This window comes from Chaetodon trifascialis, chromosome 16, assembly GCF_039877785.1.
Source record: "Chaetodon trifascialis isolate fChaTrf1 chromosome 16, fChaTrf1.hap1, whole genome shotgun sequence".
In the NCBI taxonomy this organism is placed as follows: Eukaryota; Metazoa; Chordata; class Actinopteri; order Chaetodontiformes; family Chaetodontidae; genus Chaetodon; species Chaetodon trifascialis.
In genome coordinates, this window is record NC_092071.1 from 17,250,096 (window position 1) to 17,273,741 (window position 23,646).

General features: G+C 41.7%; 2 protein-coding genes across 3 annotated transcripts in view; one reads left to right on the top strand and one right to left on the bottom strand.

The window, feature by feature from the left end:
* Positions 1–5,059: 5,059 nt before the first annotated feature.
* Positions 5,060–11,677, bottom strand: LOC139344380 (protein phosphatase 1D-like). Of its 2 annotated transcripts, XM_070982486.1 has the most exons (7): positions 11,001–11,664; positions 9,432–9,660; positions 9,215–9,339; positions 8,921–9,102; positions 8,531–8,758; positions 8,094–8,181; positions 5,060–7,216 (listed from the first exon to the last, which is right to left on the bottom strand). In XM_070982486.1, the coding sequence occupies exons 1-6, from the start codon at positions 11,515–11,517 to the stop codon at positions 8,098–8,100; spliced, it is 1,365 nt and encodes a 454-aa protein (XP_070838587.1). In that variant the 5' UTR covers positions 11,518–11,664; the 3' UTR covers positions 5,060–7,216; positions 8,094–8,097. The 2 variants fall into 2 exon arrangements, with proteins under 2 accessions (XP_070838587.1, XP_070838586.1); XM_070982485.1 differs by lacking the exon at positions 8,094–8,181 and having other exon boundaries at positions 11,001–11,677.
* Positions 11,678–17,299: 5,622 nt separating this feature from the next.
* LOC139344624 (roundabout homolog 1-like) overlaps positions 17,300–23,646 on the top strand; it is an 82,783-nt gene continuing 76,436 nt past the window's right edge. Inside the window, exons 1-2 of the mRNA XM_070982937.1 lie at positions 17,300–17,608; positions 22,224–22,358. Of these exons, the coding sequence (XP_070839038.1) occupies positions 22,268–22,358 (91 nt within the window). The 5' untranslated portion in view covers positions 17,300–17,608; positions 22,224–22,267. The remainder of the gene's footprint in view (positions 17,609–22,223; positions 22,359–23,646) is intronic.

Sequence of the window (23,646 nt, forward strand, 5' to 3'; positions counted from 1 at the left end):
CCGCACTACCTGCTGCGCCACCGTGCAGCCCTGCTAAGAGTACCATTAAGCAATATTCTATTGAATTAAAAGAATTCACATAGTAAGAAAGGGCTGCTTTTACTGCTGGAGCCACTGAGAATCAACTGTGTAGCTCTCCTCAGATTTAACCACTTTCAGTTCATTGTTTTGCTTACACAGACACCTCCTTTATACTTGGTATTAACATGCAGTGTGTCGGTGGATTTCCTATCAGGATACGAAAAAACACTTCTCATTGCAAGGTATGAATGCACGCATAGTGATCAGAGCATAACTGGGTCAGCCAAACCACATCTGGAGGGGGTTTGGCTGACACTGTGATCAGATCTCAGCCAGATTTGTAACTGACACAGCAAGAACAAACCTGCCAAGTAACTTCATCCTTTCTTCAAAAGCTAAGGACTAATAGTAGCTAGCAAGTCATTCCCTGCACAAAGGGATTTAAAGATGACTGATGCCTGTCCTTGACCTGAAATTTACCATATTTATCGCTAAACCCAGTTAATCTAATTTCAATGCAGGCAGAATCAAAATAACAAGAATGCTTATTAATACCAGATAATAAACCCAGATACAGGTCGCATGTTGATGCCAGGTGTAAATGAAGCCATGGACCATAAACATGTCACAGCTTTCACCAACCCTCCACAGGCAGCTGTTTCCAGCAAGCTGTTCAGAAAAGTCAAGCACTCTACCTGTATTTGAGAGGAAACTGGAGCCTCAAGCACGTTAAAGACGACTGCTTTTGTGGTGAGCCAAACCTGAGCGTGAAGGAGAGTGAATTTAGCATTTAAACTCATTAGGTGGCCAGAAACAAAACTTCAACTGCAATTATGATGCTTTGTTTCTGCTGGATGTGCAAGTAGAGACACTTGCTGGGCAACTGTTTGCTAACTTGTTTGACAGAACTTTATGAGTTTAGGCCTCGATTGGTCAAAAATCACTCAGTTCAGCTTTAGGCTGCGTTTACACTTAGGGAAAACACATATGTTTTCATGCGGTTTGGCCTCTATTTCACACACAAAGAGAGTTTTTTACACAGAAAATGATCATTTTTAAAAACTCTGGCCAAAGTGGAGATGTCTGAAAACACTGGTTATGTGTTATAAACAGGGTTAAACGGGGTGTTTTAGGTTCCGAAACGTCACAACATGCAACTGAAAATATTAAGCGTCATGTGAGCGACCTTGTTTACACTCGCGCCCATAGGTTTGGCATAGTTATGGTGGCGCTCAACGGCATATTTATCTGGGTTCATGTAAATGACAACATTTTTGAAAACGATGTTGTGTGCACAATATTATTTTTTGAAAATGGAGGGGCCAAAATATCCATTTTCCAAAATACCCTGCTACATGTAAACGTAGCCTTAGAGTGCCTTCACACCCGTAGTCCACCTACAGAGGTGCTTTCACGGATGCTGCCTGATTAGATGTCTTCTTAAGACTGGGGGCATGTCCAAACTGTTGGATTGACACGTCACTCTCTTGCTCTCCTCTAAGCTTCAGGAGCAATCTGCATCATGATTTTTAGAGTATGGTGACATCATATGCTAATTCCCAGCATAGCTCCACCACATTTCAACCGGATGAGAGGTTTGCTGGCCAGAGTTAATTGAGAGCACCTTTATGGGTGTGCTGAGCCTTTGGTGTTGTATTGGTTTGTTATTACTTTTATAACAAGCCCTTAAAAATTAACATGTGACATAAAATATGTTGTTAGAGAAAGAGACTGTGGAGAGAGGTGCTGGACTGTGAGCAAGTGATGGTGAAGGTGCCATTTGTCTAAATGAGTGACTCTTGACTGATCAGAAGTGCACAGCATGGAAGTGCCCTGTCTACCGTGAAGGTCCATGTGATCCTGGTCAACAACACAGACCATGTACCACTGGACTGGTGACGCAAAAAATGTGGGGCCAGATCTTATGACCTACCACAAAAGAAAGTTACTGTGCTGCAACAAGTCCCCCTATTCAGCAACTATCGTCAAAATCTGTTAACGAGCACCACCAGAAACATTCTGATTCATCACAAGATGCCTGTGAACCACGCCAGCGCCACAAAGCTGAACCAGAAAGGCAGACTTTAATTACAACAGGGCACATAAATTAAACTAGAAATCTAAGTTTGAGAACGAGTCTAATCTATATTGAAAATAACCATTTTTATGGTGAAAATGATTTGATCACAATCCTGCCTGCCTTCTTTGAGTCAGAGCGAGGGGAGAAAACGAGGGCACGTCATCTCCCATCATCTGGAGAAGTCTCTCTGCTCATAGCACTTACTCCAGAGCCTCCCAAGAGTGGCAGAGGGCAAGCCATTAAAGGCCTGTTGAAACACTACAGATACTGTCAGAAGGAGACAGGAGACTTGGAAAGAGACACGTTAGACAGTCTCCACCGAAGGCTGAGACGCTCTCACACTCACAGCTTCCATTGCTTCTGTCTGTATTAAGACTGTGGTGGTGAACAGCACTCTAATTTAATAAGGAGAATTTCGTGGGACATTCTTAAAGGAGATGCAAGCTTGGAAGCTACATGTAAATATTTGTTGTATAGGTTAGAGAGACAGATGCACCAGTCAGAACAAATGGGCGACAAATTAAAACAAATTAATCAATTAAAGCAAAAAGCAACACACAATGTCTCTGTGTCATGCATTGGCCGCCTCGTGCTAGCAGAACAGCTTGAGTTTCAGATCACTCCTCGTGCCCTGTATTAGAGCTCTGTTTCTGACTTTTCCTCTTGAGCCAGCATGAAATTGACATTTGTGGTTTTGAGTAAAATTTATCATTAACAATTATCGGACGGATTGCCTTGAAACTGGGTCTCAAGATTTATTCCCCCCTCGGGATAAATTTTAATCTCTTTGGCAGTCCTCTGACTTTTCATCAGGCGCAATCAGTTTAAAATTTCCTCAATACTCCTCTTTATGTGCTAATATCTGCAAAAAGAGATGGCAAAAAGAAATGGCATCCCTGCCAACCTCCCCCACCCCAGCCAGCTGTACTTTGCATTTAGCGCTAATTGAACAGAATTGAACACTACGATGATAAACATGATCAACATTTTAGCTGCTAAGTTTGCATTTTCATCTTGACCATGTTAGAATGCCGCTAGCTGTGGACTTTATCTAGTTTAACGTGCAAGTCACCACGTATATATTTAACTGGGTTCACCAAAGCCTTACAATGAAAACGTTCAAAAGCAGTTCTTGAAATGACCAAATCTCCCTCTCATGTGTTCTGCCACCCTGCTGAATGAGCCCCGTGCAGGGTCATCTGGGATCATATTAAGAGAGAGAAGGAGTGAAAACCAGCTAAGGGAGGACCCATGACACAGCACAGTGCAGTCTTTAGACTCCACACATACATCATTCACTGAAGACAGTTTGGGCTAATTGTTTGCTTAATAAATCATGACAATCAGGAGTGAACATGGGGATCATTCAGAGTGCACTTAACTATAGGCCAAAACAGTTTTCCCACTTAATCCATAGTGTCAAAAATGTAGAAAAAAGGCTTCTCGCTGTCGACAATGTAAGGAATGGGGCGTCAGTGTTGTATGTATTTGTTTTCTGAGTCCGTCCTAGTTTGCTATGATGATGCTTATTTGTAGGAAATGCGAGGGAGAGGTGGTGGACTGTGACGCTCCACTGGCTGATGTACAGTGACAGACTGTCTGCAGTAAGAGGGGAATGTTGCATGTTAGGCAAGTCAGCAGATGCTGGGCTGACACTCAATAAAATATTCAAGTCAAGACACTGCTATCATGGATCTGATGTCTGTAATGTCTCAGAAACAGACCACGGCTAAGGACAAGAAATGTGTTCCTAAAGTACAATATGTATCACAGGGACATTACAGCACAAGACATTTACCTTAATGCGAGTCAATTTTTCAAGCCTCACTTACTGCAGGGAGGCAAAGGCTGTGGCTCAATCTCATAAGCACTGGCCTCGTTTCTTCGAGTCTCTCTAGAGTAAAAACATACAATGACAGCGCCTTTCTCTTTGGAAAGAGTCAATCTTAAGACGATTACAACAAACACCGCAGCGTGCCAGCAGCTCCATATCCTGACTTGTAGGAAGGTGAAAAATCGCTAAAGATCAATTAGGATCACCAAAAGCTGTAAAACAAACATCCATATACTGGTAATGTTCAGCATTAATAAAATATGTTTCCTATTCATGTGGCTATTTTCAAATAGTCTAATGACCTACATTTGAAGTCAGTTATGCTTTCCATTTGACAGTAACGTCTTAATCTTGGGCTGCATGCCCTCTTTAAAAATGGGAATGGACACACAGGATGTGCGAAAGATTTGTAAAACTCAAGCTGATTCTTGAGATTTTGACTTTATCACATCAACAGATGGACTTTGCTCAGTTTTTGCTCATTTTCCGTGTTTTTGTCTACTCTATGTTGACTTAAAATTTAAGCTTGACAGGTGGCACAACGGCCACTGTCGCCTCACAGCCAGAAGGTCCCGGTTCGATTCCCGCTGTGGGCGTGTCCTCCACCATGCCGTCGGTGCCTGCTGCTCGAGGAAAAAGGGCCTTTCTGTGTGGAGTTTGCGTGTTCTCCCCGTGTTCACCTGGGGTATAAAAATACCTTTGCAAGAAGATCACCACCTGACCAATGGTGACGACAGAGGAACTGGCCCACCGCTCCTGGTCTGCTGCGGAGGAAGGACTGACCAAGGATGGGTTAAAAGTGGAGAAATAATTTCACATATGCATGGCGTGTGCAGCTTTTCTGATTAACAAAACTGCATCACAAGATATTGAAGAGGCAAGTTAGTGCTGTCACAACTGATCCCTTTACATCACCGCCATCTGCTGGAGGAATTGTAATTGCCAGTGCATCCTTTACAAATGGGAGTATAACTATTGCCTGTGTATTAAAAATACACAGTAGCTGAAGGCGATATGAACAAGCTTCTGTTATTTGATCCACATATTGCCTCGTGAGACAGGAACGTGCTAAATCACAGCCACAATGACAGTTCCATGATTTAATAACAAAAAACACTGCATTAAAAATGAGAATTTATTACAACACAGACATTGTATATCCAGTCACTTTCAAATCATGTGACTTATACAGTTAGTCCTGAAAACTGGCTGCAGTGGGTACGAAGCCAGATTGTAATGGTCAAAAACAAACCACATGCCCATTAACATCCATTACCTCCGGACACTTCACAACATACAGAGTAGATCTGAGCATGCCAGACTCCTGAAAAACCCAATTACTTTGCATAATAATGTAATGTACAAACTATTCTTATATTGCATATTGACGTACTGTACAAAACCATGAAACTGCTCTGGAAGATTAAAGAAAAACGTCGACCAGGTTGAGGAGCAGGTTGAGTTTGCTGCAGTGTGAATGGTAAAACGACACTAGTGTAGAGCTGAAGGTGCATGATAGATGGTTGGGCTGTGCCGCAGCCATACTTACACTGGCATAGCCTGCAAATTCTTACCTGCTCAAGTCCCAAGTATGGAAAAAAAAAAAGCACCTCTGACTCTTTTGTGCTAAGGCAAACATGACACTTTTATACAAAAAAGAAGGCAAACAAATCACCTACAACAGTAACTGAGCTGCCATATTAAAACAAACTAGACGTCTGATCTCTGCAATTTACGTTATGTCATCAATCGTGCACTTCCTGTCATCAAAATATGTACCATAAGGTGTTTTATGTGCAGGTTAAAACACGAGTTATGGATTCAAATCACACACAAGCGTATGAGGACAAAGAGGAAGACATACTGAAATGGTGTTAATGGACACAAACAAAAAAATCAAGGGCGAAGCAGACTCTAAACCACCTTCTGTGCCTGTGAGGTGCAGGTCTTGATCTTGGCTTTCACATCAACACACAGTACCATTACCCAACAACCTATACTTCTGATTGTACCATTAAAACAAATGCACTTGCAGATAGGCCCAAGGTTTGAACATAACATACACCGGTAATTTAATCGGCCAAATCATACACACAGATGCTCGGAATGGAACAATATGGCTCTCCAGCAAAGAGCCATCAAAGGGTCAGCTCAGTAAAACACACATATCCACAGTATCTACATGGATAGACACCACTAGCTTGAGAATGTTTCTTTTTTTATGATTTGGATGAACTGACCCTTTAACACCTCCTCACAAGCTATGCATAAAATACACCGATAAATAGCAATTGTGACCATGACAGTACATAGTTTAGTCACTGGTAAAGACACAAAACAATATAGACTAAAAATCAACACCACCACTGATACCTCAGACCAGTGCTTGTCTCCCATTAAGCTGCGCCCTTGTATAACCACTAGGAACATGTTTCTTCTGAGAGGAAAGCTTCCAGGCAGCTGGTCTGAGGTATCATGAGGCTGGCATGTTACAGCAATCCAAACAACCGAAAAAATTCATTCATTAATATCTAAACTGGAAGATTGGGTGTGGCGCAGTTTTGCTGAACTGCTGTTATCTCAGATTGTAGCGATCAATCTTCTTCAAAACATGTCTTTTGGATGCACTGAACACTTAAAAGTATGAAAATAGATTGGGGGGGGGGGTCAAAACAGCAACACATATACAATCTCAAATTTCTCACGTATTTACAAAAACAAGGACTTTGTATAAAAAGTATACATCTCAGAATAGGCCTGTGGCACACCTGATACATGAGCAGACGGCGCAGATTATCCTTCTAGTCTCAGGGCGAAAAACACTGTTTCCATGAGCTTCAGCACACACACAAGGCAGAGTTGTGGCGTTGCGGGAGGATGCTGCTTTCCTCAGAGGAGCCTCTTTCTCCCCTTTGAGCGTGAGTTTGACGGGTTTGTTCACTTTGCACGTTGCTATGAGGCGTCTCCTGGGGGAAGTTTTTGTTGGAGGACCGGCCGAGCCGACGCTGAGGGCCTCTCAGTTCGGGTGGTGTGAGTGGAGAACGGCGAGACTTCTTTAATGGAGGAGCAGAAGCAGCAGCACAGTCCATTTGGGTTGTGGAGTCTTGCTTTTCAAAAACACTGACAGAACCATCTGAGGGAGGCAGCGCAGCGCTCACAGAGTCAACGTCGGGTGAGAGCTGCGCGGTGGCACAGAAGGCTGCTTCATACAGCCCAAACGCCTGCTCCAGAGCTGTGGACCGTTCTTTGAATGGGGAGGGAGCACTCACTGCATCGCCCCGCTGCAATAAAACGAATCAAATCAAAATGTCAAATACAATGAATTTCGATAAAACCTAATCATTTCTAACTTCTAACTTATTCCGTCCAATTACGGGTACAAATAATCCACATTTATCCTTAAATTCAAATCAGCTCAAATTTAGTTTGTTCCTGTCAAGAATTAAAGAATCAAAAAACAAACAGAACTCATCACGCTAAAATAGAAAATGAGACACACAGATGAGTGATAATGATAAAGGTGATAACGTGGACTGTAGAGAATGTAGGCAGTAATGAGTTTCAGCTGAAAGAATGTTGAATGCTGGGTAAAGCTATTCTCAATGCTCTCTGTCTTGTAGTTTTTTTTAATATAATGGTCTGTTCAAAAGTAAAAATAAGAAAGACCAAACTGCCGCCTTCTCCTTCCCAACAAAATCACCCTCCTCTTAAAAGGGATTTGTAAAGTACATTCAGTCTGTACTCTTCAGACGAGGGGACAGAAATCTGAATTCTGCACTGGAACCTAATGCGCCATCATGTTATCTGCTGCGCCTGATCACAATGTGTCTTTCTGCTGGGCGTCAGTGTCCGTGTTGCTTTTGTAAGCCAGCCATTTCATTTGTCTCCCTCTACTGGCTGAAGTGGGAAGATGCTTTAAGGTGGCGCTGGTGATGGTCACCGACTAAGTTGTTCAATGTCTGTGGTTATTCTCACTTTTGAATGACTTTGGTAAATACTCAGCAACACGTTTAAAGAAATAAATCACCTACAGCTCTCTCTCATGTAATACAAATATCTTCAACAAGACAAGCCTGGCTCTTCAGTTATTAGATACATTCAATCATTGGCGGGTCATGTCGCTGACACTTTGATGCATTTTTAGAACTGAGCAGTCACCTCACTACCACTCCAGGCACGGCCATCCCTCATGTTCTTCTCCATATATCTCATCTTCTTCATAAAACATGTCATCCTCATGCTCCGCCTGTTGGCCGCGAAAACAAAGAGTGATTCGTTGAAACCGGCGGTCCACTGAGAGAAGCCGCTGGCGTGACCGTATGTCAACAGCCGCGTCGACTACCGACCTTCATTAGTTTAACAGGTGAAAGTATTAAACAAAATGACAATAATAAAAAAATGGACAGGAATATATAAAGGACAATACAGTGAATAGCAAACAACAAACAAACACACAAAAATATCCAGTATATTTTTCCACTGTCAGAGCCGTCGTCTGCTTTTGGAAAATATCTGTCATTTTGCTGTATGACTTACATGGTTCATCCTAATGAAGCATTACAAAAAGAGGCCGCGACAAAAGCTACGGCACTGACCTTCGGGACCTCGCATGTGTTGTAAGTAGTTCCTGGGTACGGGACGTGGTCGATTCCCGTAGCCATGTCAACCACGATCTCGTCTCGATGCATGGGGATAGGAGGGCCTCCGCGCTCCTGCAGGGCCAGGACGATAACCGTTGTGTTGTCCGCTCGGAGCATGCGTTCTTTCCAGAACAGCAGGGCTGTGCATCCCAGGCGGCGGGCGCAGGACATCCCCTTTGGCCCCTAGAAGCAAAAAGACGTGGCAGAAGGAGAAAGAAAGTGAATTATTTCCTCAAATCTTACATTCCTGTAAGCTCCGAAGCTCCAACAAATCAAAACAATCATTCTGCCAGTGATGGCTCTTCTTTATCCTGATTATGTATTAGTATGTATCTGTTTTCGTACCACCATTTTGTCGTGACTATAGCACATATTGACAGCATTTTTGGGTGGCATCATGTTCCACAGTCCGTCGCTGCCGAGGATGATGTAGCGATGGCGTTTGGGGTCGAGGGTCATCACTGTGGTATCAGGCTCTGGAGAAACCACGAACTCCCCGCTGTAGAAATCGTAGCTCCACAGGTCGCCTTGCGGAAGATAAGAAAACACGATCACTCTCACTCTCATTAAAACAAAAGTCATTAACATGCAGTACAACGTCACGGACACTAATCTGGACAAACGGGGTGTCATCTTTACCGAGGGATCGGGCCACAGCCAGGAAGGGGATCTGGTCGATGACTGTACTCCTCCTCACGGGGCCGTTGTGGGTCAGTCTGGGCCGCTTCCACACAACACGGTTCACCCCAGATTTCTTCATTACACTGCAGTTGCGAGAAAAACACAACACACGCTTGAATCTTGAAACATGCCTCCACGCCAGCGGTCATCTGCGATGCCCTGTGCACCAACTCACCTGCCACCCAGGCGCTCAATCCTCTCTTTTTCTTTCGGCAGCTCAGGTTTATGGTCCTGCGTTACTTCGAGTGCCTGGAGCGTGATGTCGGAGTCATTTTCTTTCACTCCAACCACCACCGCTGAATCCCCCACATGGGCAACGTACATGTGAACCCCTCGGATCACGATCACGCTGGCCGTGGTGCCTGACGTGCTGGGCAGGCCAGTGATGGTCTTCGGCCACTCCGCTGCACGGGAAAACATGAATAGAAAGTAAGAGGTTGATGAAGTTAAAATAGTCCGTTATGAAGAACTAGCTGTGATTCAACACTAAAACTCCAACACATAGGCTGCTAAAAGGCTAGATGATCATGCTTTCCACTATACACCAATGGAGGCGTCAGGTTTGTGAGAGAGAAATGTTTCTATGTGGCATTGAGGAGTTGGTATCGTTTACTCAGGTCTGTTAGCACACATGTAAACAAACATGTCAGCTGTGGTTCAGCCTGCAAGTGAGCCGGAGACAAGTAAGCACTGTTGTACCTGCTTCACTTCAGCAGCCACACAGGCGATAACTTCAAGAGCAACCATTGGGTTTTTGTTTCTATATCCTCTGTGGCTGCACTCAGCACTGAACTAAACTGAAGCTTCAAACAGCATCAAGTTAATAGAACGACACAGACGTTTAGACCCAAACACAGATGAGAAGCAAGACGAACGACGATCGTCGTTATCACATGTTGATGAAGACTCTGCAAGCCGCCGATGAGACGGCTGTGCCATAAAGCACGATGACCACATGAGCCGTGCTTACTTGAGTCAATGCAGTTCAGTGTTTTTAAAGAAATGTTGTTTCATAAAGCAGGATCGAATAGGTTTGACCTGTTTTGTAACAGAAGCACAACCCTGCAGAGTGGCTTCCCGTTGTTTAGGCTAGTTTTTCAACCAGCTTAACCAGTTCTACCGACCAGATCAAACCACAGCATTGAATCATGCATATTTGCTATGTGGACATGATGGTTTGCTCTTGAACCTTCTGTTGTCATATCCAAGGAGGGTTGAATCAACAGCAACTGGAGGATCTTGAAAACATTTCGCCTTTCACCCGAGGGGCTTCTTTAGTCCTGGTGGGGAGTCCCATGTATTTAACCTCTGTGGGGTCGTTATCAAGGTCATTGACACAACTGGGGTCATTGATGCTTCTGGTTTCAATGACCCCACAGGCTGTGAGGCTCAGTGAAGTCAGGTGTTTCCACTACAGTAACATGAGGTGTCTACAGTCCTTCCTGCAAAGCCTTGTGTGAGCATTGCAGCATATCTCATATGAGAGATGCACTGTATGCATGTCAACACTGACAGCTGTGTTGTGTTCAGATGCCGGCTGGCTGTGTTCAGTTGTTATGGGGTAGGCCAGGCATCATCACATCAGCTGAGGAGGATGCGACCTCATGTGACAGTTTGCTATGTGGCGTTGATGAGACTGTGACAGCGTGAATTATGAGCAATAAGTTGCCATAAATACAGACAGCAACACATATAACAGGAGACACGGGTGACGTTAAGATTAACTTAAGGTTAGGTGACTTACGTAGCTCTTTCCACATCGCATGGTGACAGGCGATGAAGCCTTTCCGGAGAGCAGCGCACACTTCGCTGTGATCCTTCGACCAAAACCCCCGCTGCCTCTTCAACAGATCCCACAGATTCTCTCTGGCGAAATGCGCTGCTTCTCGACCACCGTGGCCATCGAAAACAGCGAAAAATGCCACAGACTTCCGAGTGTCGACTACATGCTCTGCGACTTTTTCGTCTGATACCGGCGCGCTGTTGTTGCTGCTGTTCTCGTTAGAGAGACTCTCTACCCACATAGCAGAGACAGGTCCGGATTCGGCAGCAACGTTGTGGTCGTGTGTCTCATTTTCAGTCTGTTTGGTAGGTTCATTCTGGGCTTTTCCCTGTCCTCCATGTCTCTGCGACTTTGGATAATCTTCGACTGGCGTCGGCGTCGGCTCATACTCGATTCTTATCTCGACAACATCCTCCATGTATTTCCTCCCTCCTTGCTCGGAAAATGCACTCATACGAAACACTATTGCCTCGTCCATGATTGTGAACGCCTAATGATAATTACCCTAAGCAATAAAAGGACACATGTAGTTGCTAACTGTGGCCTGCAAGCTAAATTTTTGAACCGATTTTGCCGCGATTGTATGGCCGAAGGCTTCCTTCCTTTTTGTTTATCTTCTCCGAGACGTCCCGCTGTACGTAATGACGTCATATTTTCCGCCTATCAACTTGGCAACGACGCATGGCACGGCAGGCTATGCTGCGTTTACTTACGCTCGAAGATTTTGTAATAACTTTAGCGTCACGTTACAGACCGAAAAAGAGACAAAAAAGAAGAAGCAAATAGTCGTGAATGTTGTCCCTTTCTTGACTCACTTGATAATATTACCGTCAGTTTGTCACAGACGAATCCCAGCTGCTGTCTGATGTGTTATCGTATTATTATGACTACTCAAGAAAACTTTCTAAAATCGAGTTTTCGACAGACGAGAAGACTTCAACGTAGCACATTTTGCGGAGAATGCATGACAGAACAACAGCCAAAACACTGGTAAGCAAACAATATTTCAAGATTTTCTGTTCAGACCATATAATGTATGGTTGTGTCAGCAATGGGTTTATCATTCACAGATTTTTAGGACCAGTATAACGGCTCTCATGCAGCTTTTAAATGTTGGCAAATCACCATTACTCCTAACTGTAAATTAAGTAAACTTTAAACTGCAGTAAGTTAACCTATCTATTTAGACCCACTGTAATGGTTAACTAATGTTTGAGAGAGAAGAGGCAGCCTTTTTATATTTCTTTCTTTCTTTTGCAAAACCTTATTGCTTTCTTGTCTTTTTAAACGTGTTCTAAAGTTAAAAATCACTGCAAGGTGTCAGTTCTGTAAAACAGTTTTGAAATGAATGTGCCAGCCTTATTTCTTACTCTATATTCATTTGCCGCATGTGGCTTATAAAGATATTTCAAATTTGCTTGTATCCTGAGACATTTGCTGTACAACCCACGGTCAAGATACTTTTTATTGTAAGCTTCTCCTCCAGCATTTGTCTTTGAATCTGGGTTGTATTTGTGCCTTGTGGTAGGTATTCTGTGTGCATGTGTGTGCTCTGTACTTGTGCAGTAAAAGATATGATCTCAGGCGAGCTGAAACTCCACTGCAACTGGGTTTTATTCTCCATCTTATTTTACATTCATTTTCTATGTCCATTGTGTCTTTTCTATGTGAAGCACTCACTTTGTGCATGTGAATTCTTTCTTGTAAAACACTTTGAGCTGTAATTCCTATATGAAAGATGCTATACAAATCAAGTTTATTATTATTATTCTTACCTGAAAAATACCTAAACACACATATAAATCCATTCTGTGGTACAATAGCCTCATTGCACTTTGAGCCCATGAACTGCCATCCAAATTATTTCATGGCCAAGCGTTTAAACTTGCTGAGCGTTAAGATTCACTCAAACTCACAGTCATTAGTTTGTCCTTGCAGTACAAAGGATTCATTTAATGGTAAGGTGAGTCATTTTGGAGAACGATTGTTGATATTCACTGAGTATCTCCTCATGGTCCACAAGCTATCCGTTCTGTGGGTGCGCTGGAAAAGAAATCCAGTTTTTGTACGCAGCCCTGGCTCTGTAAATGGAAAATAAAAAAACTGGTTCAGATCAAGCTGCATGACAGTATTCTAGCCAATCAGCAACAGGTGGTGTTCATGCTTGTGCACAGGACAAGGACAAGGGGAAGGGGAGGCGAGTTGGGGTGTCTGTGAGAGGGACAGTAAATCTGGCATGTGAATGTCTGATCACATTGTGAAGAAGGAGAGACTCTAAAATCAACAATCCTTCTCCAGAATGACTCACACCACCTTTAACACAAGTGTACATTTTGCATGCATGCAATGCCACCTGAGCTTTGCAGGCTGCATGAATGTAATGCTAAATCTGGTGTAGTTCTAAAAGAAAAGGACATGGATCATGCCGTAGCGTGCATGTGTTTAAACAAATTCATCAGTTTTCATTTTAAAAAAAAATCCCTGTATAATGAATGAGAATCATACATTTGGTTTTATGACTTCACATTTGGCGTGTTTGCATGTGCTCTTTATCAAGTAGTGCTACAGTAATGCCAGGTGGAGGCAGTATTAATCCAATCAAATAACCTTAATTCTCCATCATTATCTCCATTTTCTACAAGAAAGACAGCAATAAAGAAATTTTCACAAAAGACAGCACAAGTCAGTTTTAGCACAAATCTAAAAGCCATCTCATATGTGCTATCTATGAGAATTTTATCATTGTGATGTATGGTCTTCATATAGAAACCACGTTCACATCATGCCAAACACTGATTCATAGCTTGACAAGGCATTCTGATGGTGTTGTGTATGTTTATGTATGTGCTGTTAGTGTGCGTGTGTAAGCATGCATTTGTGCCTGAGGTCACACATGTCTGTGCAGTGTGTGTGGAGATGCATGCAGTATGTGTGTAATGCTTTGCCTACATGCCCTTCAAGACCTTGAGACATGTGGCTGTTGAGATTGCACTGAAATAATGCTGTTTTTATTCCGTAAACACGGGCCTTTGTGGAAGTGCACAGAAATGTTCAAATCTTTGGCTTCCTTTGTTACAGACAAATGATTGACGTTAACATGAATAGTCGTCCAATATAAAATGCAGACATGTATCTTTCAACAGTCTTGTATTCAAATATTCTGAGAAATCCTGAAACCTATATATATTCCTCTGAGCAGCTACTCAGCTTTGTGCTTTGCTGGTGGATTTCTCCTCTTTCAGGGAAAATCTTTACATCTCTCTCTTGTGTGTGGGAAAGAGAGAGCTGGACAGCAAGCGAGAGAGGGAGAGGATGAGCATGTTTAAGGGGAGAAATAGGAATTTCCCTCATTATGCTTTCTCTTTGTGTCTTCAGATCTTCTTCATCCCTTAATACCTAAGGCTGACCTTGACTTTAACCCTAAAACCCCCACATTTTAGTACTTTTCTTTCTTTCTTTCTTTCTTTCTTTCTTTCTTTCTTTCTTTCTTTCTTTCTTTCTTTCTTTCTTTCTTTCTTTCTGTTTATTTCCATTCACAGTCAAGCCCTCAGAGAGGTCCTGTCTCCTGTCTGCACATAGGCCACTCTCACAGATGAAGAGGCAAAGTGATTTCCATGTAAATGGTGTCAGAATGTCATTTTCAAGTGAAGGCGCTGAGAAAATGAATTCCTGAAGACGAGGGAGATTACCAAGGGGCAATGACACCTGGATTGCATTCTCACAGTTTCCCCGTGCAGCTCTTGTATAATGGTCCATCCATAAAAATAGCTTTGTTTGGCTTCCTGACTGTGTAGATGCCGAAGTGTCAGTCAGCCAAACCAGAGAGGAAGGAAAAGGGACTCAAATATTACCATATAAATATATGGTAATGTAACAACTGGTCATTTTTTGATTTAAAAAAAAAAGAAGAAAAATCACAGTTAAACTTAGTGCATGTGCGTGTGTGTGTGTGTGTGTGTGTGTGTGAGCGAGTGAGAGAGAGTCATATTGATGTAATTTGTTTCCTCATCAGTGTACAGTGTAGTAACAATGTAATGATCAATTGTTGAGCGCACAAGGTAAATAAATTGTACAGGGACCTCGGGGCTGGCCATTCGTCGATGTGACAGATTCACCATACAGCTAAAGAAACAAATGTTAGTACCAAGACCAATAATGGAACAGGGCAAAGAGAGATGAGGACCAAGGGTCATCAGGTTCCTCAACCAAAAACTCTTTTTTATAAGACTCATCAGGAGAACTTCCATTGAAAATACTGAGTGAATATTGAAATTATGTGAGATTCTACAGGTGGATTACTCAACATTCAAACACTGCAATGCATATTAATGTTAGCTGGGAACTTTTGGCTGCTTTTATCCTGAAAATCTTATCTCTGTATGAAAATGTAAGTAGACATAACCTCTGCATATATCTACGCAGCCTGCAAATCATGTTATTCTTCTTCTTAGAAGGTCTCGGGTGAAGGAAGGTAAATGATCAAGGATTAAGTTTGTAGATGAACGAGTGCAAAGAAGTGTATTTCAATATATACCAACTTATTGAGAAAACCCAAAGTGCAATTCCAGATATAGTAGGATCATTGAAATAGCAATGATCTGATGCTATCTTCTATGAAAACTCACTCATTGGCTGTCACATACTGACCGTCTTTGTGTATCTCACCCCCGGTTCAAACTGCAAGCGACTTGGTCACCCTGACCAGTTAAGCAGCATTCTTGCTGGAGGAGACCACATTTCCTCTTGAGATGATTATCTTTCCAATGTCGCACTCACAAGCCTGCCCCTGTCAGCATGATAGATGGCCACGATATTGACTTGAGGTTGATTCAAAACCGCACTGCTGAGTTGATGAAGGATCTCGATAAGAGTGCTGTTGATAAGAGTGTAGCTGAAAAGAAAATTGTCTTGGGTCACATGCCCTGATGCCCCTCTATTGCAGCAGCAGACTCTATACATTTCCTCATCTTTTTTTTTTTTTTTGACAGAGGAAGTATAGCTAAGAATACCTAAAGGCCACAGAGCTAAATGTTCACCTTCATGGATTTACAAAAGCTCTCAAACTCACAGATGTGTGTTTGGGTCTGCAGTATACTTTGCTGGTCTTAAGCTTGCATTAAGTGCTTGAGTTACTGTCAGTTATGAATAAATATTTGAGTTGAATATACCTGAACATAGATTGATCGTTCCGTGAACGAAAGAGGAATTAGTAGACTGTTTAATGCATTTTGCAACAGCAGTGAAGAAACCGCTTGGTTGAAGTGAATGAAGTGAAGCACCTGTGTATTTGTCTGATTTGTGCAATTCACCGAATCCATCGCACGGCGCTGTATGGTAGACTGAATTGAATAAATAGCTGATGAGCAATGTTGCAGATCAATTCTCCTTTTGTTACACGCATCATTACACCGAAGAAGATGCATTCATCAGTCACTGTGGACATTGTTTTCAATAAGATTAAAAAAAAATCAATTATTGTTAAAAAAGGTTTATTCAATGTGAGCACAATAATAAAATACACAAAGGTGTATGAGGGGTGGGAGAGTACAGAAAAGGGTTCCACAGACATGCAAATCAGGACTGATGAATAAAAAAAGCATATCGTTGTAAATGTGTTTGTCTTTGCTATCTCTGTGATGAATTGGGTATTTTCCTGCCTTGAGGCACATGCATGCTAAGGTTCCAGCAGCCCCTGTATATCCCTCAATCGGAATAAGCAGGTAGCAAAAATAAATGAGTGAAAACCATTTCAATTTCACTCAGTGAACGTAAACCCTGTGGGATGTGTTTCTGCAGATTGTGAATCATGATGCAGGCATGTGTCTCCATACTGAAACAGCGCACACTGTGATTTTCTACCTATTGTTGCAGGTAGCTCGAGCTGTGGCGCAAACCACCAGTATGAACAGTGTATAAATATGGACTCCAATGTGTGTCAAACCACGGGTAATAACAGCTCATTTTCCCATGTGATGTGTTACGATAAATAATAAATAGAGAAATGTTGAAGTAGTGTTCACTTCAGGAATACTGGAATACACTCTTATTCAGCAGAATTAGCCATACATTAACAGACTTAATGAAAGCACTAGTCGTCAATGTGCCACATTAATTATAGAGTCCATGTTTGGAAAATGGAAAGTTTCTTCTCATTAAATTTAAAATAAAATTTAATTGGTAATTTCATTGTTGAAATTTACCATTCACCACCTAATGTCCTTGAGTGTGTGAGGTGTCAGCTTTAATCTTTTGGAGTAAATTGTCTGAGTGCAGCCTTAGGACCCTGAGGATATTGGACCTAGGTTGCTGCAGAGGTAGGTTTGTGATTTGTATGCACCCCATCTGATAGTGTCTCCTGGATCACAGATGGATTATTTAGGCTTTTCCTTCGGCATAGACTCCTTCTGCTGAATTTTTCCTCATTTTCACAGGTCCACATCGTGTCTTCTTTTTTCCTTCTGTCTCTGCTTTCATTGTTGGGCATGTGGATGCCTCAAAAGCACACACTGGCAGAGACCTGGCTTACTGGAGAAAATGGAATAATAATGCTGGAGGAATAACCTGGAGGGGTAAGTTGTAAAGTTGTACTCATATTCATATTAGTGAAGCTTGGTTCGTATCATTCGTCATTTCACTGTTGTGAGCGCACACGTTTTTGGCAGAGGTTGCTTCAGAGGGAATTGATTCCCTTCCCTGCCCATTGATTCATACAGGAGCAGATGCTGTCCACGTGCTGTGGCGCTGAAAGTTATTCGTGGTTAGCACAAATTTGGAACGAACCTTATTTGTATTCTGATGATTGAATGCTGCCAAACAGTAATTGAGCACACCTCTAATTCATTGACATTTGTTCTTTAATGTGCTATTTTTATTTTTACTGATGAGAAGTTCATAAAATGCTGTAGATGCTCTTAAAAAAAGGATAAATTATAACTTCATTTCACTGTAACATCTTAAAAAATGAAAGCACAGCTAGCAATATTGCTGATTAATCTGAATGTGGTGGAATGACAGATGCTATTATAATATACATTGATTTTAAAGACTTTAAATACCTCACAGTGTGCATTTCTACAAAATCAATGTCTTGAGCTTTTCCCTCTTTCTATGGCCTCTATGATTTTCTGTTTTATTTTTCTGGCTTCTGGTTTGGAAAATCCTTCAGTGCTTTCGAAAACTCAAAAGGGATTAAGCTGTGGACGTGTAACAGTTGCTAGAAATACATTTAAACAAACAAACCTAATCTCATATTTTAAAGGATCACTTAATCTGACGGATTTAGCTTATTTGGCTGTGCTATCGATTAAAAAACCCTTCATTGTAAACATATAAGTTGCTCTTCACTGACTTGCCCTGCCGAATAAAGGAAAGGTATGAAGTGTCAACAAACAGTGAGGAGGTGTGATGAGACTTCTGCAGTGCTGTGCTGTGAATGTGAGCATTGATTGAAAAACACCCTGCAAAATTGAATGAAGTCAGTGGATTGAATTCCTATTAAATCCCTTAATCTAAATGCCTTCAGGTGTGCCTGAGGTGCTGATGAAGGAGGGAGGAAATGGTGCACCGGGCTGTTTGCTCTGTGGTCATCAATACGCCATACCAAACATGCAATTTCTTCATTATGTGTAGAGAGAAATGCAGCTAACATGTCTACTTGTATATGGTCTTAATGCTAACATATAGGGGTCCTTCATCCTCTTCGGCTAAGGGTCACTGCCTTGTGGCTAGTTCATGGGATCATCTGTTTGTCCTCAAGCTACTTTTTCTCCTCCACAGTGCCAACGATGAGCCCTGACAGAGCTCCAGACATAGCCTCTCATACTTTTAATATCCTTTGTCTTGCTCTGATAGCTCCCTTAATGCATTATAGTGGCAGTGATGAAAGCCTGTATTTGGCTTCCCATCCATTTCCCCAAAAGACACAGGGCCATATGTCAGCGATAACTGCCAGCTGTTGATAAGAACTCTTCACGAGGAGACACTAAGCCTTGCATAATGTTACAAGTATGCCATGTCTGACTTTACTTGACTGACAGTAATGGATGCAGGCTGTTTGTATGTGATGTGTGCATCAGATACCCCCAGACATACCTCCCGCTGCTGCCTTGATTTAGACTCCAGCTCTCGTTTGGAAAATAGTCAGTGAATCATACTTCCTGGTTGTGCCCCCCTGCTTTCTCTTATCACCCTGGCGGTGTTGTACTGCAGGGCTGCTGATTAACCATCACATCTGAGTCTAAAATGTGCACATTTGAATATGTTTAGCCTGTAGCATGACCATGGGTGAAAACAGCCAGTGCAATATTACATTACGTTACAGCGCTTGACATGAAACATGTGCCGCAAAAAGGAAAAAGTAAGTATTATATTCCTGCAAATGCTACAGGTGCATCCAAAGTAAACATGTCTGTTGAATTTAAGTATCTTCCCTGCACCTTTTGACATACCTAGTATAACATATTGCATTGCACGCATCTATCTCTATGAGTGCAGGGGATTGAATTTAGGAGGGAGGAGAGATGAGGAGGGGGACGCTGAAAGCTGATTCTGTTCACGCTCCAGTGCTCTCTTCAGTATGTGATCTGTCTGCTGTCGTATAGAGGGAGCTCCTGTTCTGTCTTATTGACAATATGTTAGATGGTAAGCTGTGATTATTCCCCAGCAGACAGAAGTAGGAAGGGGAAATCAGCAGTCCTGTCACCTTTGATCTGCAGGCTCTCCCGATCAGCTCAGAGCATATGCAGATAACTCAGTTAACAGATATTTTCTCACTTCTTTCAGTATGGGCAACTTTGCAGCATCAGTTGTGTACTGTGTGACACAATATGTACTCACAGGGTGTGTGAATGTTATTTCTATTATACTAATACTAATGACGCCAACACAGAGTTAAATATATGCAACAATGCATGAAAAGTACTGTGCTATGTGTTGACTGCACATGCTAACCCCTGACTTGGCTTTGGTTGTTTTCACTAGAACCATCCTTTTCTTTTCATATCATGTTTTACATGTTTTGGTGTGAAAGTAGCATTTTATCAACACATTACATGCACACTTCGATGCTTTTTCTGTTTCATTCATATCTATTTCTCCCACTGGAATATTTTTAAATTACATTTGGATTTATTATTCTCGTTTCTTTATTCCCCATATACGTAGATATGTTCAATAAAGCTAAACAATGCCCAGTTATTATTACCAGCCACATTTAATATTCATCACTCTACAAAATGCAATCTTCCTCGCTCATTATGTTAGTAACACATCCAAACATAGATGTTTGTATCAGCAGATTTCAGTATGAACGTTATTCATATTGAATATCATATTACTATGTGATGTTATTGTTTCTGGCTTTCACAGCTTTTGAAACATCAGCATTTTCACTAGAGGGGCCAAACACTATAAAATCCTTTATCATTTTACGAATCATTTCTATTATGTTGTCATGCACGCTAATATGCTGAGCATAATTAAAACTAATTATTATAAACTTGATGCATAGTGAAGAACATATAGTATGAGCAAATGTACTATATGTCTAAGCATCTATACAGCTATACAAGCAGCTCTGTGAGGCTGTACTGGCCCACGGTGTCGCTGTGAGCATATGCTAATGTCAGCATGCTAACTTGTTAACAATTTCATTGCTCAGATGCCATCTTAAGTTAATTCATTGGATTCGTAACATTTGATAATTAGCACTCACTGAGGCTGATGGGAATGGCATTAGATTCGCAGGTATTTAGTTGTAAACCAAGGTATGTGCAAGGAGACATTTTGACCTCATGGTGGCATTAGATGAAAGGGGAAGGGGTCACAAAAGTTACTTAAATCACCCCAAATTTGATATGGATATCTGTACCAAATTTAATGGCCATCCATCCAACAGTCACTGATATATTTCAGTTTATCTGGACTGAGCAACTCACTGACAGACTGACGTTTCCTTCCCTAGAACCTGCCATGAAGAATACTACATCACCCTCTTTGCATCATTACATTTCAGACCTTCATACTTACATCAAAATTCATAACAGTGGTTTATAATGAAGCATAATTTGTGCATATACAATTGCAACTAGTCAGCTAAATTGAAGATTTTAAGATCAAACAGCCTTTCAGTCTTTTATCATCTGATGACGAAAATATTTCACCAAAACATTTAGCATGTACACTAACTCTCTAAATCAACTCATTAGTAGATTCAGTCTCAGTGACAGAAACAATAACCTTGGCGTCACTGTGTGCACAGTATATTCACTTTTTGCTCAAGTTTTTGGCGTATTCACAGTGTTGGCTGTTGGGGTGAATTTCTCAGAACAATTAAAGTGGAGCGTGGAGTCGGTGGCCACGGGGTGCCAAGACATCCCGGGAATCTGGCTGTCCATCAGACAGCGAGGATGAGTCGCAAAGCTGTTTGTACCACAGATGGCCGATCAGTACAACTGACTTCCTATTTCTCCCGCCTGGCACTGTCACTGTGTCTCATCACCATTCCCACTTGAGAGCAAGGGTGTGTTCTATATTGTGTGTGTGTGCGTGTGTTAGGCGTTGTCTGTTTAGGGGGCTCAGGTTGGGATATGCGGCAGGTAAATGTGAGCGTGTTTTTCTGGTGTTTGACTTGGATTATGAAAGTCTGAGCACTTGAACACAAAGTGTGCACAGTTTTGCACAAAGCAGAGAGCATGTTTGGGATGTAGTGATGCTCACGCCTGCGTTGGAATATGACAGGGAAAGCAACACTGAATCCGTAGTAATCTGCGTTCCCTCGCTTTGTGTGGATTGGATCAGACTGAAACAGACTTATTCAGCGTTAGGCTGCGTGCTGGGATGGTTTCAGAGGAAGGTCCATCTGTCTTCCTCTCTTCTTTATAGTGGAATTTCACACAGGAACATGGTCATACGTACTGCTCGCCAGCAGGGTCGATGGTGGACAAAGAGTTATTTCTCTTTGTGAGAGGAATTGTATAAAACTCCCTAAAACAAACAAAAAAATTACCATTATAGAGTTTTATTTGCGTAATAAAAGTCTATTGTTGTTCTTGTGTTATTTTGCTTATTATAATTAATAAAATGGAAACATCAAGCCAAATTAAAAGCAAAGAATGTGACTCACAGTCCTGATCTCTTTATTCCTTCTTGCATGTTCAGCTCATTGCATCTGTTTCTTGGTTCCAGGTTTCTTCAGGCCTTCTTGAAGGCAGGCTGGCTCATTAGGGAACATGTTGGCTCTACAATCACCCATCACGTTCCTTCTCACCAGCCTGCTCTGTGTCAACCAGCTGCAGCAGGGTCACACCATAGACACTTTAGGTGAGAATCTCTTCCTTAAGCAGAGTGCTTATTCTTTCAATTATCTGTCTTTTTTCACATGTTGTATGAATGTACTGTTATTTTAAGATGAGACAGCAACTTAAGTTTGACCCCGAATCTGTCGTTGAAATTTGGTGGTGCAAACACAATTTATAATAGAATTGCACAAACTCAAAAAGCCTAATTTGGTGTCTGCTTACATGAGCCATCTGTACACTGCAAACCAGTGCCAGGGTTCAGGCATTTTCAGTAATACAAAGATGGAGTGACTCTCCATCTTTGTAACAGTACAGCATATCCTCTCCCTTACTGGTAATACAGCAGCCAATCTGAATACCTGATCAAAAGAAGACTCACTGTTAAAAGTGCCACTCAGATGCCAGCTTTGGTCTGAGTGGATGAGAAAGAAAGGAAGAAATTAGGGCTTCAGCACTTTGTATGTGCAGTTATGCCGCCCTCTTGTGGCTGAAAACTTTAAGACACAGAACTCAGGATATGCATTTATTCTTTGTTAAATATCCAATAAAATAAACAGGCCATTGATTTTTGCTTTTAGCTGAGTGCAATGTCTTTTCCCTCCCTTTCATTTATTCAGTGTTAAAGTAATGTTTATGATGATAAAGGCCAGATTAACTGCCCCGTAGACAGTCACAGTACTTCTACATACATTTGCAACTATGCATACTTATTGTAAAGTTTTTGGGCCTTCCACTAGACATATTGATAATCAGCAGAATAATTCTGTCATTGCTGTATATGTTGAATATCTTTTAATTTGCACTCAAAAATGACAACCAAAAATGTTAAACGCGTGCCTTTGTTCCTGCTTATTGGCTTGAAATTCAATGATGATGAAGTGGTGGCACCCTCTAGTGGTACATCTGCACATAGGCTCCATGACTAGAAAGCCATTGCCACAGCTGAGTGTGTAAAACATGAGTAAATCAATTGAGACTTTATGATTGTGCATCAAAGCATTTGATTTATGAATAATATGTATAATTCACATCTTTATGTTAATCAGTGATGTGACAATTTGAGTACTCCAAGCCGTGCAAAAGGTTTATTGGTTTCTCAGCTAATTTTCCATCAGCAGGCAGTAGTTTCAGAAGTGTCTTGCATCTGATTTATTTTCAGATTTTATTCCTCTTGCGACGATGATGTTAATGTGTTCATACACTTCAGCATATTGTGACTGCATGATTAAATTTGATTACACCGCGCAGTGCCGGCACTACTAAAATGTGCTTCCAGAGCAATATTTAATCGTCTAGTGGCAAGGGAAATA